This window comes from Oncorhynchus clarkii, chromosome 19, assembly GCF_045791955.1.
Source record: "Oncorhynchus clarkii lewisi isolate Uvic-CL-2024 chromosome 19, UVic_Ocla_1.0, whole genome shotgun sequence".
NCBI lineage: Eukaryota > Metazoa > Chordata > Actinopteri > Salmoniformes > Salmonidae > Oncorhynchus > Oncorhynchus clarkii.
In genome coordinates, this window is record NC_092165.1 from 12959798 (window position 1) to 12977757 (window position 17960).

The window sequence follows — 17960 nt, forward strand, 5'->3', positions numbered from 1 at the left end:
GTATAACAGGTACTACAAATAGCTTATTTGTTTAAGTGAATTAACACAAACAACCCAATTAATAACTATAAATGCTAACCCAAACAAAATAATTAAAACATGGAATTTGCATTTAAATAGCATCCCTCATCTACTGTATATATAAGTGTATCTCACACCCACTATGAATTGGGTATTCCCATCGGCACTAGCCTAAAGAAAAGGAGGACGGATGGGGGAATTCTCCTCTTCTCTAATATACTGTATACTTGTGTGACCTACATACAATGGATTGTGCACCGGCTGAATCTACCTTGGATACTAATCAGCCTGGCTTGGTGTGTGCAAGATAGCCTGGTTAAACCAGACTGAATTCTGCACTCAATGAGGAGGGAGGCGCTCTCAAGTAACGGTAATGATTACCAATATCATCGACGTGCGTGTGTGTGTGTGTGTGCATGTGTGTGTGTTTTTGCGTGTGTGCGTGCATTATGTGTTTTTGCGTGTGTGTGTGTGTGTGTGCGTGTGTGTTTTTGCGTGTGTGTGCGTGTGTGTGTGTGCGTGTGTGTGTGTGTGTGTTTTTGCGTGTGTGTGCGCGTGTGTGTATGTGTGTGTACACGGCTGATAGTGAATAATATAGAGGAAGATGAAACATCCAAGTCATGTGTTACATAAGATCCCTGTCTAGTGACCGACGTGATGAGAAGATGAGCTGTTATTTTTGTCAGCAGACGATGTAGAAGAGGATGAGACAGCTGATTGACGTGTGTGTGTGTGTGTGTGTGTGTGTGTGTGTGTGTGTGTGTGTGTGTGTGCGTGTGTGTGTGTGTGTGTGTGTGTGTGTGTGTGTGTGTGTGTGTGTGTGTGCTACTCGTGATGTGTTGCTTCACTCAGTGACGGAGGGGGTGATAGGGCTTTTGCTCGCTGCTTCCTTTTTACTAAAGTATTGCATAATTAGTCAGATGCTCAAATAAATTCTGGGTCCATACGTGTTATGAGAAGAAAGGAGCGGAACCGGAACGAAGAGCTCCACCCTCTCTCTCTCTGCAAGTTACAGGCCGAATGTCCCCTCCCCTTCCGAAGTTCCAAACACCTACAAAATGGTGAATTGTCCAAAGTACTGGGACTAATGCAGCTTGTGCTTCTACACCTGCATTGCTTGCTGTTTGGGGTTTTAGGCTGGGTTTCTGTACAGCACTTTGAGATATCAGCTGATGTACGAAGGGCTATATAAATAAATTGGATTTGATTTGATTTGTTATCTCACCATCCCGATGTATCATGACAGATCGACTGTACCGTTTGTGTCTACGTGGTCTGTCTACAAGAGATTACAGCAGTGGGGATTGTGCTTGTGAAGCCAAGTTGTAGGTAGGTGAGATTACTATTTACTAACTGTCTACTGTCTGTCAGTCAGTGACGTTAGCCAATAGTGAGACAAATTACCATGCCCAGGCAGTCTCCCCTAAAGGGCTTCATAATGTGCGGAGTAAAGAGAGACGACTTCAGTGAACGATATCTTACAACGGGTAGACTGGAGTCTCGCTGTGAAAAGAATGACAACAAATGTCATCAGTCAATCAATCAGTCAACACACTGAACACTGTTATAACGTTCCCTCAGTCTCTTACCTGTTCCACTGGTGTGACAGTCAACCAGGCTGCTGAGCAGTGGCTGCCCTACGAGGTGTCCCCCTGTAGTTAGTTCTACCACATGGATGTTCCCATCTGAAGGTTATACTGTAGGTTCATAATTAGTGATGGTTGTTGATCATACAGTGCTGTCATATAATGTGTCACAGTGTTACAGAGTCAAGTGGGGCTCAGGTGGAGGAGCACGCCGGCAGGGTTGTGGGCTCGGTTCCCGGGGCCACCCATGCATAAAAACGGATGCACGCATGACTGTCAGTCGCTTTGGATAAAAGCGTCTGCTAAATGGAATATATTTAATTCTGTTTTTATATGGCCCCGTGCGGCTCAGTTGGGAGAGCATGGTTCTTGCAACGCCAGGGTTGTGGGTCCCACGGGGGACCAGCATGGGAACAAGTACAAAAACGTATTCACTCACTGCTGTAAGTCACTCTGGATAAAAGTGCCTGCTCGAATCTAGAATCGCATTTTGCAATAGTCAGTCATCACACCATTATTAACAGTGACAAAGGCTACAGTGGTTACATCACGGTTTGAGTAGGACGTGAGAAGGAGCTGGACAGGAATCGGTTTTAAGGCGGCCGTAGAGAGTTAGGCTCTGCAGTCGCGTCTTTAGTAATCGTGACGATATGCTGTTAGAGCACGGTGAATACTGTACGGGCTCCGAGATCTTTTTTGTGTGAACCCTGGCTAAGAGATCAATGTAGCCTATGTATTAAAAGTGTGTGTGTGTGTGTGTGTGTGTGTGTGTGTGTGTGTGTGTGTGTGTGTGTGTGTGTGTGTGTGGTGTGTGGTGTGTGTGTGTTTACACGTGCGTGCGTGTGTATACCAGTGCTTCCAGGGTCTTGCAGATCTTTCTCAGTACAGTAGAATAGCTGAACGTCAGACCAACCGCCAACTGGCTTCAAAACAGCATTGAAAGAAGAGAGGACAACTGGTGTTTCAAAGAAGCATAGAAAGAGAGGTAGAAAAAACGGCCTCCACGACGGCCTCCACGGTGACCGTGAGATCCACTTCCTGGTTTGAGAAGTGAATAACCTCTATCTTTCAGTGACTTCCACCGGGCACTCCATGAAACGAGGAACTGTCCACGGGAATTGTGAAAGAAAAACGGGATGTCTTGAAGAGGATGATCGCTCTCCTGTGCTGTGTGCAGGCGTCATAAATTGTCACACCAACGCAAAGGCGATTTCTAGATAGCCAAACTCACCTCTCATATCTCATCATATTCTCAGTGGCATTTGGAGAAATTGAACTCATTCTGACCCACAAGTTGTCCACCATTGGGTTAGTAAAGACGTAATAAACTACTATCAATACCAAACTGGATTTTGCAGTAAAGTCAAAGAGGAGTAATCTATTTATCTTGCAGTCAGTATAACATAATGCAATCTTCCCACGGGTGAATTAAACTCAGTCTGCCATTAAGTGCCATTGACAACATGAGTCTGGTAATATGATTTTGATAATGTCTGATGGCATTCTCTTGGCTGCTATAACTCATTGTCCATCGTACAGTACTTAAAAGATATCTTATCATCCCTTATTCCGGGTCCGGGAATAATTCCATTACATCTTTAAAGACGACTGCACAAAAGTAGAAGAAAAAAAATCAGGCCAGAGACAGTCGACAGACACTTCTCCTCTAGTGCCCTCCTTCTCCTCTCCCCCACTCTTTTTCTCTGTATCTCCTCTCTCTCTCACTCCTTCTCCTCTCCTCCTCTCCCTCGCGCCATCTCCCCCTCATTGTGCTATTTCCCCCGACCAGTCAGAGCATGCACGCATCGCGGTGCCCAAGGATTCCCTTGGTGTTTCAAATGGCTCTCCGAAAACAGGATTCAAAATGAATTCACTTGTTTTCTTAATTCACAAATATTTAACCCTCCTCTCTTCACCTCCCTGTTCCCATTCTCTTTACACTGTCAAAAGACTGAGTAGCATCCTTGCCTTCTAAACGGCCCTGTTGAAAAGGACATCTATAGGGATATGTACAGCATTGTGTGTGTGTGTGTGTGTGTGTGTGTGTGTGTGTGTGTGTGTGTGTGTGTGTGTGTGTGTGTGTGTGTGTGTGTGTGTGTGTGTGTGTGTGTGTGTGTGTGTGTGTGTGTGTGTGTGTGTGTGTGTGTGTGTAAAACATGTATTACTCATCCAGAGGGTGATTCTCCCTCCCACTATAGCTGTGACCAACATAAATAAATATTTCAATACATAAATATATTAAATCAATAAATGAAGCGTGTTATGATAATGTAATAACACCAACCACAAACAATATTGATATCTACACAGACCCTATCAATCATTCAGTCTCACCTGACCTATCCTATTATTTTAAGCCTACAGTCGGCAATCCACTTTAGATGATGTATCTACTGAAAGCTGTTTCTCCCCTGAACCTGATTCTGCTCTGATTAACCTCAGGATTGTGCCTTTAAAGCATAATTACCCATTTAAATTTTAATTTTAAACCCCTTATCAGGGGAGTTGGGAGAAATGGCCATGCATCTTTTATGCAAAGTAATGTTTGCCTTGTGACGCTGAAGAGAGTGGAGCGCGGTGACGTCAGGTGTGAGCCAGCAACATCTGGGTTGTTTTGAAACCAAGCTGCTCAGTAACAGCTCCATCATCGCTAGGCCGCTGTAGGTCTGGTATCGCCGAGGCAACGGCACGTGACTGTTTGCTCTCAGCATCCGATGTACCAGACACATAGGCTAAGCGCTACCTCTTCTGCTGTTAATTTCCTTCAAATCTCTATATAATGGAAATGAGCTAACCTTTTAGAAGGTCAACTCTGACCTCAAGTTGGTGGAACTCTTCAACAGCCTAAGGTGACTGTGTGCTGGTCAGTAACTGAAACACCTCGAGTAGCACAGGCAGTTTGGCCCTCCTGCAGTTCTAAAAGTTATTGTGTTGGAAATGGATGGAAATGTGTCTCGGGGACATTATCCCGCTTCAAACACATAAGGGCCAATTTCCACAACGACAGAGTAGAGTGTGTGTGTGTGTGTGTGTGTGCGTGTGTGTGTGTGTGTGTGTGTGTGTGTGTGTGTGTGTGTGTGTGTGTGTGTGTGCGTGTGTGCATGTGTATGAAAATATAGCTGCTAAGAGGAAGCCATCAAGGTGGTGAGAGAGGCACTAATGCTTTCAGAGACAGAAAGGGAGCTGATGAGTGACTAGGTGAGCATATGTACCACGAGAGGGAAAGATGTATATTTATGACTCTACTGTATTGAAACCAGAGACTGGGGTTTCTGTGGAGTGAATGTCATTTTCGCTATGTGAATTAGCATGTTGAAGTAATGTGATGTATTACGTTGAGATTGTTGTCCTGTATTTTCACACCACAATAAAAGATGCTACCTGCTTCGATTGAAGCAAGCCCAATGTCTAAATATGTATTGTCTGTGTCTGGGTTTAATACAGTACCTGAGCCTGGCACTACAACAGCTACGAGATGAGATGAGAGGAAGAGGAAGAGGAAGAAAGAGTGAAACAGCGAAGATGGAGGATGGAGGGATGAAGGAGTGAAACAACGAAGAAGGAGGATGGAGGGATGAAGGAGTGAAACAGCAAAGATGGAGGATGGAGGGATGGCGGAGTGAAACAACGAAGAAGTAGGATGGAGTGACAGGGGAGTGAAACAACGAAGATGGAGGATGGAGGGATGGCGGCGGAAGAGGGACGGGAGGGACGGGAGCTCATATCACAGTCCGATGTCATGGCTATGACCCAGGCCCAAATTGCACACTATTCCCTATACTATTCCCTATATAGTGCCCTATGGGCCCTGGTTAAAAGAAGTGCCCTATAAATGGAATAGGGTGCCATTTGGGACTGGGACATACATACAGGCAATGCTCCAGAAAGCTTCTCATGTGTGATGCACATACAAGGTCGTCACTTTGGCATTTCTAGTCTCAGGGACATTCAATAAGATTATATTAAATGACGTTTGGGCTGTGTTGGGAGATTGTGTGTATCCGAGAAGGGTGGTGTTTTGTGTAGTATGTGTATTAGAGCGCTATGGCTGCAGGCTGTGGTTGACTTGACGGTCTGCCCCACCCATGACCTGGATAACAGTTATACTGCGATATTATAGGAGGAGAGGACAGAGAGTGGGGAATGGGCAGGGCTATATCAGTGAGGGAATCCTCTCCTCTCTACTCTACTCCTCTCCTCTCTTTTCCTCTCCTCTCTTTTCCTTTCCTCTCCTCTCCTCTCCTCTCTTTTCCTCTCCTCTCCTCTCTTTTCCTCTCCTCTCTTTTCCTCTCCTCTCCTCTCTTTTCCTCTCCTCTCTTTTCCTCTTCTCTCCTCTCCTCTCTTTTCCTCTCCTCTCTTTTCCTCTCCTCTCCTCTCCTCTCCTCTCCTCTCTTTTCCTCTCCTCTCCTCTCTTTTCCTCTCCTCTCTTTTCCTCTCCTCTCTTTTCCTCTTCTCTCCTCTCCTCTCTTTTCCTCTCCTCTTCTCTCTTTTCCTCTCCTCTCCTCTCTTTTCCTCTCCTCTCCTCTCCTCTCTTTTCCTCTCCTCTCTTTTCCTCTCCTCTCCTCTCCTCTCCTATAGCCACGATGCCTCAGTGACATGGGAATACTCTTACTGTGCCTTTAGTGGAAGCTCTGACATGAATAATGACCACTGTGAATGTCCTCATGAGGATGTCATGTGCACACACACACACACACACACACACACACACACTGCTTTGCCAAGTCATTAGATGGTGGTGAACAGAAGGAGGAAGAAAAGGACTAAAGGAATTAGCTGATCGCAGACTCCCGGCTTGGTATTACTCGGTAACCATGGCAACGCACTCTGGTAGAAATGCATTGTCTGCCGGTGAAGAAAAATACGCACAAAACACCTGTTAGAATCTACCTGACTTCTACACTTCTGAAACGCTCAAACAGGCACATCTCCGTGTTAGGACTATGGTAACCTGCCGAGGAACACACTGAGCATGCCCTGCATGAAGAAGAAGAAGAATACATTTCCTGCCCAATTCTTATTTGACAGGACATACAGTGCCTTGCGAAAGTATTCGGCCCCCTTGAACTTTGCGACCTTTTGCCACATTTCAGGCTTCAAACAGAAAGATATAAAACTGTATTTTTTTGTGAAGAATCAACAACAATCATGAAGTGGAACGACATTTATTGGATATTTCAAACTTTTTTAACAAATCAAAAACGGAAAAATTGGGCGTGCAAAATTATTCAGCCCCTTTACTTTCAGTGCAGCAAACTCTCTCCAGAAGTTCAGTGAGGATCTCTGAATGATCCAATGTTGACCTAAATGACTAATGATGATAAATATAATCCACCTGTGTGTAATCAAGTCTCCGTATAAATGCACCTGCACTGTGATAGTCTCAGAGGTCCGTCAAAAGCGCAGAGAGCATCATGAAGAACAAGGAACACACCAGGCAGGTCCGAGATACTGTTGTGAAGAAGTTTAAAGCCGGATTTGGATACAAAAAGATTTCCCAAGCTTTAAACATCCCAAGGAGCACTGTGCAAGCGATAATATTGAAATGGAAGGAGTATCAGACCACTGCAAATCTACCAAGACCTGGCCGTCCCTCTAAACTTTCAGCTCATACAAGGAGAAGACTGATCAGAGATGCAGCCAAGAGGCCCATGATCACTCTGGATGAACTGCAGAGATCTACAGCTGAGGTGGGAGACTCTGTCCATAGGACAACAATCAGTCGTATATTGCACAAATCTGGCCTTTATGGAAGAGTGGCAAGAAGAAAGCCATTTCTTAAAGATATCCATAAAAAGTGTCGTTTAAAGTTTGCCACAAGCCACCTGGGAGACACACCAAACATGTGGAAGAAGGTGCTCTGGTCAGTTGAAACCAAAATTGAACTTTTTGGCAACAATGCAAAACGTTATGTTTGGCGTAAAAGCAACACAGCTCATCACCCTCAACACACCATGCCCACTGTCAAACATGGTGGTGGCAGCATCATGGTTTGGGCCTGCTTTTCTTCAGCAGGGACAGGGAAGATGGTTAAAATTGATGGGAAGATGGATGGAGCCAAATACAGGACCATTCTGGAAGAAAACCTGATGGAGTCTGCAAAAGACCTGAGACTGGGACGGAGATTTGTCTTCCAACAAGACAATGATCCAAAACATAAAGCAAAATCTACAATGGAATGGTTCAAAAATAAACATATCCAGGTGTTAGAATGGCCAAGTCAAAGTCCAGACCTGAATCCAATCGAGAATCTGTGGAAAGAACTGAAAACTGCTGTTCACAAATGCTCTCCATCCAACCTCACTGAGCTCGAGCTGTTTTGCAAGGAGGAATGGGAAAAAATGTCAGTCTCTCGATGTGCAAAACTGATAGAGACATACCCCAAGCGACTTACAGCTGTAATCGCAGCAAAAGGTGGCGCTACAAAGTATTAACTTAAGGGGGCTGAATAATTTTGCACGCCCAATTTTTCAGTTTTTGATTTGTTAAAAAAGTTTGAAATATCCAATAAATGTCGTTCCACTTCATGATTGTGTCCCACTTGTTGTTGATTCATCACAAAAAAATACAGTTTTATATCTTTATGTTTGAAGCCTGAAATGTGGCAAAAGGTCGCAAAGTTCAAGGGGGCCGAATACTTTTGCAAGGCACTGTAAGTCTGTAAAAGAAGGATTAGCGTCATTTGTGTGTTTTACTGTCTATGTCTTCGCTCAGAAAGAGACACGCAGTTAATCTGACAACAAAACACTACCTTCTCAGAATTTTTTTACGTTTTACACATAGTACTTAATGTATTGTGATATATGGGGAAGAAATTCTAACTCATAACAACAGTTTCCATCCCATTTTCCAGCACACCACGTATGAGGACTTCATGTCTTATTTGGGTTAAATACACACAGTATGTGTCCCCTTCCTTCATGTAATATTGAAGGGATGAGAACGGACAAGGCTGTCTAAACCTTGGATCACGGTACCTCTTTCATTACAGTAGACTAACAGATCTAAAGAGCAACTCAAGCCCCTACATAGTGTGTGTGTGTGTGTGTGTGTGTGTGTGTGTGTGTGTGTGTGTGTGTGTGTGTGTGTGTGTGTGTGTGTGTGTGTGTGTGTGTGTGTGTGTGTGTGTGTGTGTGTGTGTGTGTGTGTGTGTGTGTGTATTGTAACTTTGCACAATACACACAAAAATGTGGTCTGAGGCTGTTGAAATGTACAAGACAGAGACCATAAAGTTTTCCCCATAGCCCGCCTGAACTTTAATGCAGTTTACCTCCCTCCTCTCCCCCTGTCTGTCTGACCCGGTCTACATCTAATGCCAGCCCGTCCCAGCTCAGCACACATTCTCCTGCAGAGATGCTTTCTTCTTCTTCTTTAAGTACCCAATGTGTGGTGAATGCGGGAGGTCAAAGGGCAATTGTGTCATAAGGGAACTGAATTCCATTCCAGAGGGGATTGAGTTTGGACACAGAGTTCTGAGAGCCTTGGCAACAGTGAAATGCACTTGCTAGAGCCACAACACTTTTGGTGGCAGGACATAGCTACTGTACTCAACACACTTAGCTGGTCTGCTACACTCAAGGGCACTCAACAAGTGTACAACTGGGTGTTCACTACAGTACACTGCTGCACTACAGATATGAACAACACAATGTGTTCCTCTTTTACAGTAACACCTGAGGGAATAAACAGGAACAGAGAGCAGCCTAGCTCACCATGTAATAGCACCAAGACAGTGGCGCCAACAACGATAAAGGACCATGTGACTCAAAGACAGAGAACAAGAGGGTCTGGACTTTAAATCAAACCCCTCTTGCCCCTGGTCGGTTGGAGGAGAGCCTACTTTCTGCTAAAGCCTCACCAGGGAAAAACGTTGGATCACACACTGGCTATTTGGTAACGTTTTGTGTAGATAATTGTTTGACATACTACTGCGTGGTTAGGAGCTAGTAACTTGAGCATTTCGCTGCACCCGCTATAACATCTGCCAAACTGTGTACGTGACCAAAACACATTGATTTGATTTGGCCTATTAGGGATTCAACAGCAGAAAGGTCTTTAATAGAGAAAGAGAGAAGTGACAGACAATTGGTCAGAATATGAACCTATGATGGAAAGGGTCATCTAAGGAGAGTAGGAAGCAGACAGTCAGACCTTGCTAGGGGGGTATACACTACTAGATAGTCCCTGTGACTTAGAGAGGAGACTTCTCACTGGTTCAGTGTCTCAGAGCATCTGGAGAAGTGAGTTAGTGGTGGTGGAAGGGAGCTTTGTATTTCAGACTCTCTCTCTGGCCAAATCTGATCTAGGAACAGTTCACAAACCGTAACTCCATCCAAATCGAAAGCAGAGACACAGAACAGGAGAGCAGGGGTAGGTGGGTGGCTCAATGACTCACTCCCCCCAAGACATACAAGTGCTTGCTCACTATTTACTGCTGCTTGGAAACCCAACACCATGGAGTCCGACGGGAGGATGAGAAAGAAGTGAAACACGGAAGCTGGCGCCGAGATGGGCCTGTTATTGAGATTTGAGCTTTGGTCATTCCATACAGGAAGGTAAAATGACCTCTCTTCAAACACACACACATGCACGCAAGCACACACACACACACACACGCACACACTTACACACACGCACGCACACACACACGCACACACACACACGCGCGCACACACGCACACACACACACACGCGCACACACACACACAGAACTTTGATTAAGGAGATAGTAGTGTGGAACAATGGGGGATTCTAGCCTGGGGTCTCTGCCAATAATTGCAATTCCATACAGCCTAATGCTGACAGTGCTGTTGTATCATAATAAATCATTCTCCTCCACAGTAGTGTGTGCATGCCACACACACACACACACACACACACACACACACTGGGTAATCTGTCCTCGCTGAGGGTATAAGGGAGCGGATAAACTTCTCAGGTTCAGGTAGAATAGAAAAATCACTCAACTCTGCAATTGTATTCTAATTCAGTGTATGCAACATTAGTGTCCAAATCTCTGTCACTGCATACTCTTCAGACAGTAACGTCCGTACAACATCTGACTAATGTTTCACTAACGTAGAGGCTGAACAGCTGCGTCATGGGCGTTTGAGCATATTGGCATATTGGTGACTTATTGGCCAGATGGAATGAGATAGGCAGACATGTTATTGGCATGGCGGGATGGGGTCTGTTAGTGGGCCTCCTACTCTCATGCCATCTGATGACACTTGATCTAAGGCTGCAAAGCGGCAAGAGTTCCCGCCTAGAGACCCCAGGAGTGTGCATGTGTGAGTGTAGCCGTGCATATGTCTGTTTCTCTGTCAGTGTCTGTCTCCGTGTCTGTGTCTCCGTGTCTGTGTCCAACCCGTGGGGTCAGACCCAGAAAAGCCTGGAATGCAACAGACAGACAGACAGACAGACAGACAGACAGACAGACAGACAGACAGACAGACAGACAGACAGAGCTATTCACATTAGCAAATCCTCCCGGTTCTCAGCTGGAGCAGGGAGTCAAAGGACATGAAGTGAAATTGTTCCACAAACACTGCAACGCTTGTGAAGATTATCAAAAGGCCCCACAGAAAGAGGAGAATGCTTGGAGGGGGCACAGAACAACCGCATAATACCACCATTTAGCACTCATGTGACTTGCTGGATGCATAATGGAGGGATGATGCAAAAAAGAATGACTGAAAGAACGAATGGTCGTTACACAGTAACAATGTCTGTCTGTCTGTCTGTCTGTCTGTCTGTCTGTCTGTCTGTCTGTCTGTCTGTCTGTCCGTCCGTCCGTCCGTCCGTCCGTCCGTCCGTCCGTCCGTCCGTCCATCCTTCCGCCCGCCCGCCCGCACGTCCGTCCGTCCGTCCGTCCGTCTGTTCTCTATGAGATTTCATCAGACATAATACACCATGGGAAATGTGCTGCTTGGGTTATAAACACTCCAAACAATGAAAGGCAGCCATAGACAACAACAGATGACATAATCCAGATGGTTTCTTTCCTTCATTCTCTAGGTTAATGAGCACCTTTGACCAAGGCCTACAAAGACAAACCAATTAGAAACGACTTTGAACCTGTGACAAACACTCTCCTCAAGGGGCCAGGTGAGGCTCAAGGCCACTTCCCCTCATTCAAGATGAGTTTTTCCTGGCAGCTGTTCTGTTCTTTCCTTCCCTCACATCTGTTTGTGTTCCACCGGTAGCAAATTGACATGGCAGAGAGAGACACAGAGAGAGAGAGACACAGAGAGAGAGAGAGACACAGAGAGAGACACAGAGAAAGAGAGAGACAGAGAGAGAGAGACAGAGAGAGAGACAGAGAGAGAGAGAGAGAGAGAGACAGAGACAGAGAGACAGAGAGAGAGAGAGACAGGGAGAGAGAGAGAGAGACAGGGAGAGAGAGAGAGAGAGAGAGAGAGAGAGAGAGAGAGAGAGATACTGAGACAGAGACAGAGACAGAGACAGAGACACAGAAAATAGCAGCCAGCCCTGTCCTTCAGAGGGGAAATTAAACATTGGGTTGACATCATTGGAACAATGGAGAATCTGACAAAATGAAGAAGCTGTACTTTGAAGTCTATTCTTTATGATTACCTTTCATTTGCGTTACCTTTTCACGTTCAATTGAAAAAGAGGCAAAGCTCTTGATATACTGTACATTGCTTTGTTTTCAATTGTACTGTGCATCGTTAGACATTCACACAACAGTGGTATAAACCAGTATAAAATGTATCCAGGCATTATGAGCAGTCGTAAAAGCAGTGTTTCAGTAAAATGGCAGCCCTGCCACTTGTTTTGCTCTACAGCTGAGGGATGTGTCTGGAAAAATAATGAATATACCATTGAACCAAGTCCCAGATTGTAGCTGTAAATCTAGTGCCTGGTGAGTTGTAATTGCATTAAACATCTCACCGTAGCTTCTGTCACTTCCTCATATCTAGCAAACAGACAAGCAGCATGATGTGATTATGAGCTTCATACTGGACTACTTAACAGCATATTAGCAGCATGGTAAATAAAAGGGCATGGTAATAAAACAACATGTTTTGAGGAAATTGTGTGTGTGTGGGGGGACAGTGTGTGTGTGTGTGTGTGTGTGTGTGTGTGTGTGTGTGTGTGTGTGTGTGTGTGTGTGTGTGTGTGTGTGTGTGTGTGTGTGTGTGTGTGTGTGTGTGTGTGTGTGTGTGTTCAATACCATTTCATCACTCAGTTGAAGGCGTCTGGCTACGCAACTCAATTGAAAGCACTTTAATTACATCCCTTCCATGCACAGTGCACACATTCCTTTCCCAGGAAAGCTACGGAGTTCAAGCCATCCATTCTTATCCAAGGCAACTCAATAGATACGGTTACAGAAGGCTCCCACAAGACAAAGAATCTGGTGCTTGTATCAAATCAAATTCTTACTCTGATTGATAAAGGCTACTTACCCATCCCTCCCCAGCATTTGGTTCTAAACATGTTGACGTTTATTTAATAGATCGTGAAAAAAACTTTATTCCACATGCGGGAACATTGCATTCCTCTTTCTAAAATGTATGCATGAGCAATATGATTTTAACAATTTTCTAAACAGTTTCCCGAATCAGCAATTCAAACGCTCTGTTGTAACATCTTTCATCCAGTGTCAGAAAGTGTCAATCACCGCAGCACCCAAACCCACGTTCCGTTATCCTTGTTCCGAAGTAGCATCAACAAGTCGCCAATAAATCATTAACAAGAAGAAAACAATTGTATTTCACTTACCCATCTCAAGCTATTTCTCTTCACTGTGATGGTGAATAAAGTGATCAGGTTGTAGACCCCAGTAGCAACTTTCGAGATACAGCAGTCCAGTCCAATGTGGATCGCAATGCACAGACGTAACAGTAATCAGTCGAGCGGGTGAACTGGCAAGCGCCGAGTTCTAGAGGGAGAAATCCGGAGGAATCAATGGTGTTTTGTCCGACCGAATTAATGAGTAAAGAAAACGGACAAAAGTACAGTATTGTGTGGTCTTGTCCACAGTTAAATCCTTGGGTCATTTTAACAAAGAAAAAGCACACAGAGCATGGGTTGTCTGCATGTATGGCTACGCTAAGTTCAAGTCATCAATTCAAACTGTGATTATTGAATATGCCTACAGTTCAAAAGTCGATTAAACCCTATATTTTTACATTAGACACCACAAAGTTGTGAATTTAGATGGTCAATAAATCAATAAAATACTTGGGCTATCCTAGCTTGGGTTGTAGCCTATTGCGTTATAAACAGGTAGGAGGTAGGCCTCCGCTTGCTTAAACATCCGCTGTTACCATGGTTACTCCATGATATCAGTGTGAAAAAAGTTACCGTAATATTCTCTTCGGAGAGCCGCTGTAATAGTCTCTGCAAGGGAGAGAGAGAATGTTGAATGAATTGATATTTGAGGTTACTTTACACGTTGTACATGCTATTGGTCCTTTGGGCAGTTGAAAGTGTTTGTTTGACTTTTTCCAGCGCTGGTAGGTTCCATCGTTTGTACATTAAATATCTTGACTCATTGCAGGTGATGTGTTCAACCGAAGGATGTTTCCGTGTTCGCCATTTGGTCTGCTGTTTGGTTAGGCCCGGATATATTGTGCAAGTGTTTGTTTGCAAATTGTATCAGTACTGAAAATAAAAACCGGAAGTACAAACCAGCTACTGAAAGTTGGAGTAATAACACTACTCTATTTTGTCTCCATTTTCGAGCAGCAGGTGAAACCTCACAGACAACCAGTAGAGTAAGTTTAAATGTAATTGTATTCAACATTCTGGCTTGTAAGGAACTTTTACACAATTTAAGCACACAGCCCTGATGTCTCAGGCTGTATACCAAATATTTGTGTATTACAGCCTGATTAATCAGACTAGGACTAGGCTTGTCCCGAATGTGGTGAAGCTTTCCATTGACGGTTTGGAATAGCCACACACATTTAGGCTACATAGAATAAAAAACTAAAACTCCCTTGTCTGTCATGAATGTTGAATAAACATAGTCTGCTGATTGTTCGTGTGGTTGGTAAGGTCGAAATTTGAAACAAAATGTTTAATGTAATTTTAAATTTGTTTAACCTTTATTTAACTAGGCAAGTCAGTTAAGTTTATTTACAATGAGGGCCTATACCGGCCAAACCCGGACGACGCTGGGCCAATTGTGCGCCGCCCTATGGGACTCCTAATCACAGCGTCACTACAGGGTGTCTGCACTGAGATGCAGTACCATAGACCACTGCGTCACTTGGAAGTAGTATTAAACTGACTTCAAAACATTTTGTATTGTATTTTGTATTTATTACGGATCCCCATTAGCTGCTCCCAAAGCAGCATACTCTTCCTGGGGTCCAGCAGAATTAAGGCAGTTTAAACAATTTTAAAAACATTAAAAAACATTCAGAGATTTCATGACACACTGTGTCCCCTCAGGCCCCTACTCCACCACCACAAATCTACAGTACTAAATCAACACTTGTTTGCTCATCAGCTAAGGCACGTGCACAAGACGAAAGTTCAGGCACGCAATGCATTCATACTAACTGAAGCCTTGCAGATGTTTACATGGTTTTGCGCATGTGCCAGGTGACAGAAATTTAAACGATGCTACCAGCGCTCTAAAAGGTCATAATATTTGCCTGTTGATATTTTGTCAAACATTTACACCCGCTGAAGGACCAACCACACAGGCAACTGGTAAAGAATGGCGCTGCAATGAATAGCCAACCTTTTACGGGCTCCTGACCAATTCTGTTTTTTTGTGTGTGCGGATATTAACTTTTTTTCTACATAACGTTTCCGCCATCGTTTCCTATGACCGAAAATAGCTTCTTGACATCAGAACAGTAATCACTAACCTCGAATCGGATGAAGATTTGTACTTCAAAGAATCGGAGGCGCAGGACGTACTGCTCACCCCGGGCCAGGCCCTAATCCCAGAGACTCCCAGAGAAGCTGACGTATGGGCACTGGGCACCCAGACGAAACCATGTCGGCGAGATCATAAACCTCTTCTACCCTCCGTTCGGTTGGCACGTACAATCACTGGAGAACAAACTAGATGAGCTACGTTTGAGACTACCCTATAAAACGGAAGTTAATAATTGTATGTTTCTTGGAGTTGTGGCTGAGCAAGGACATGGATAATATACAGTGCCAATCAAAAGTTTGGACACACCTACTCATTCAAGGGTTTTTCTGTATTTTTACTATTTTCTACATTTAGAGAATGAATAGGATATAAAAGTAAATAAATAAAATAAAAACCTGGTGAAAAAGAACATCAGAACTATGAAATAACACATATGAAATCATATAATTGCAGTCACTGTACTCATAATATACAGGAGAACGATCGCCTTACGGCGAGGATAGCCGTGCTGCAAGCCCAGCTTCAAACACAATCGTTAGGCAAGGGTAATTTCAGTGTAGGAAAGGATGAAACAGCATCTGTGCCCCCAGTAAGTACAGATAGTAACGTTAGTATAAATCCCCTCGCACGGTCCCCGCAGCCGGACAACTTTCTCATGGTTTCTGGAGAGAAATGCTGTAGGAATGCTCAACCGGTGTCACTCATTCAGCTGACAGAAACTTTCAACTGGTTTTTCCCATTAAGCAGCGAGTCGGAGTCTGAGGCCAAGCCTTCTCTTGTCTCTACACCTCCCGTTACGGGTCTGAGACGCCGAAGCTTCCCACCATTAGTTCTGACAAAACCCTAGTCATTGGTGACTCCATTACCCGTAGTATTAGACTTAAAACGAATCATCCAGCGATCATACACTGTTTACCAGGGGGCAGGGCTACCGACGTTAAGGCTAATCTGAAGATGGTGCTGGCTAAAGCTAAAACTGGCGAGTGTAGAGAGTATAGAGATATTGTTATCCACGTCGGCACCAACGATGTTAGGATGAAACAGTCAGAGGTCACTAAGTACAACATAGCTTCAGCGTGTAAATCAGCTAGAATGATGTGTCGGCATCGAGTAATTGTCTCTGGCCCCCTCCCAGTTAGGGGGAGTGATGAGCTCTACAGCAGAGTCTCACAACTCAATCGCTGGTTGAAAACTGTTTTCTGCCCCTCCCAAAAGAGAGAATTTGTAGATAATTGGCCCTCTTTCTGGGACTCACCCACAAACAGGACCAAGCCTTGCCTGCTGAGGAATGACAGACTCCATCCTAGCTGGAGGGGTGCTCTCATCTTATCTACCAACATAGACAGGGCTCTAACTCCTCTAGCTCCAGAATGCCAGCCTGCCAGCTTAGTGGAGTCTGCCACTAGCACAGTCAGTGTAGTCAGCTCAGCTATCCCCATTGAGACCGTGTCTGTGCCTCGACCTAGGTTGGGCAAAACTAAACATGGCGCTGTTCGCCTTAGCAATCTCACTAGGATAAAGACCTCATCCATTCCTGCCATTATTGAAAGAGATCGTGATACCTCACATGTCAAAATAGGGCTACTTAATGTAAGATCCCTCACTTCAAAGGTAGTTACAGTGCCTTGCGAAAGTATTCGGCCCCCTTGAACTTTGCGACCTTTTGCCACATTTCAGGCTTCAAACATAAAGATATAAAACTGTATTTTTTGTGAAGAATCAACAACAAGTGGGACACAATCATGAAGTGGAACGACATTTATTGGATATTTCAAACTTTTTTAACAAATCAAAATCTGAAAAATTGGGCGTGCAAAATTATTCAGCCCCTTTACTTTCAGTGCAGCAAACTCTCTCCAGAAGTTCAGTGAGGATCTCTGAATGATCCAATGTTGACCTAAATGACTAATGATGATAAATACAATCCACCTGTGTGTAATCAAGTCTCCGTATAAATGCGCCTGCACTGTGATAGTCTCAGAGGTCCATAAAAGCGCAGAGAGCATCATGAAGAACAAGGAACACACCAGGCAGGTCCGAGATACTGTTGTGAAGAAGTTTAAAGCCGGATTTGGATACAAAAATATTTCCCAAGCTTTAAACATCCCAAGGAGCACTGTGCAAACGATAATATTGAAATGGAAGGAGTATCAGACCACTGCAAATCTACCAAGACCTGGCCGTCCCTCTAAACTTGACTGATCAGAGATGCAGCCAAGAGGCCCATGATCACTCTGGATGAACTGCAGAGATCTACAGCTGAGGTGGGAGACTCTGTCCATAGGACAACAATCAGTCGTATATTGCACAAATCTGGCCTTTATGGAAGAGTGGCAAGAAGAAAGCCATTTCTTAAAGATATCCATAAAAAGTGTCGTTTAAAGTTTGCCACAAGCCACCTGGGAGACACACCAAACATGTGGAAGAAGGTGCTCTGGTCAGATGAAACCAAAATGTAACTTTTTGGCAACAATGCAAAACGTTAT

The 17960-nt window shown here is 44.3% G+C and overlaps 1 protein-coding gene across 1 annotated transcript in view; it reads right to left on the reverse strand.

Annotated features, from left to right (window-relative positions):
• Nucleotides 1–13552, reverse strand: part of LOC139374730 (neuronal membrane glycoprotein M6-a) — an 82094-nt gene extending 68542 nt beyond the window's left edge. Inside the window, exon 1 of the mRNA XM_071115848.1 lies at nucleotides 13356–13552. Within this exon, the coding sequence (XP_070971949.1) occupies nucleotides 13356–13359 (4 nt within the window). The 5' untranslated portion in view covers nucleotides 13360–13552. The remainder of the gene's footprint in view (nucleotides 1–13355) is intronic.
• Between the last annotated feature and the right edge of the window lie 4408 nt (nucleotides 13553–17960).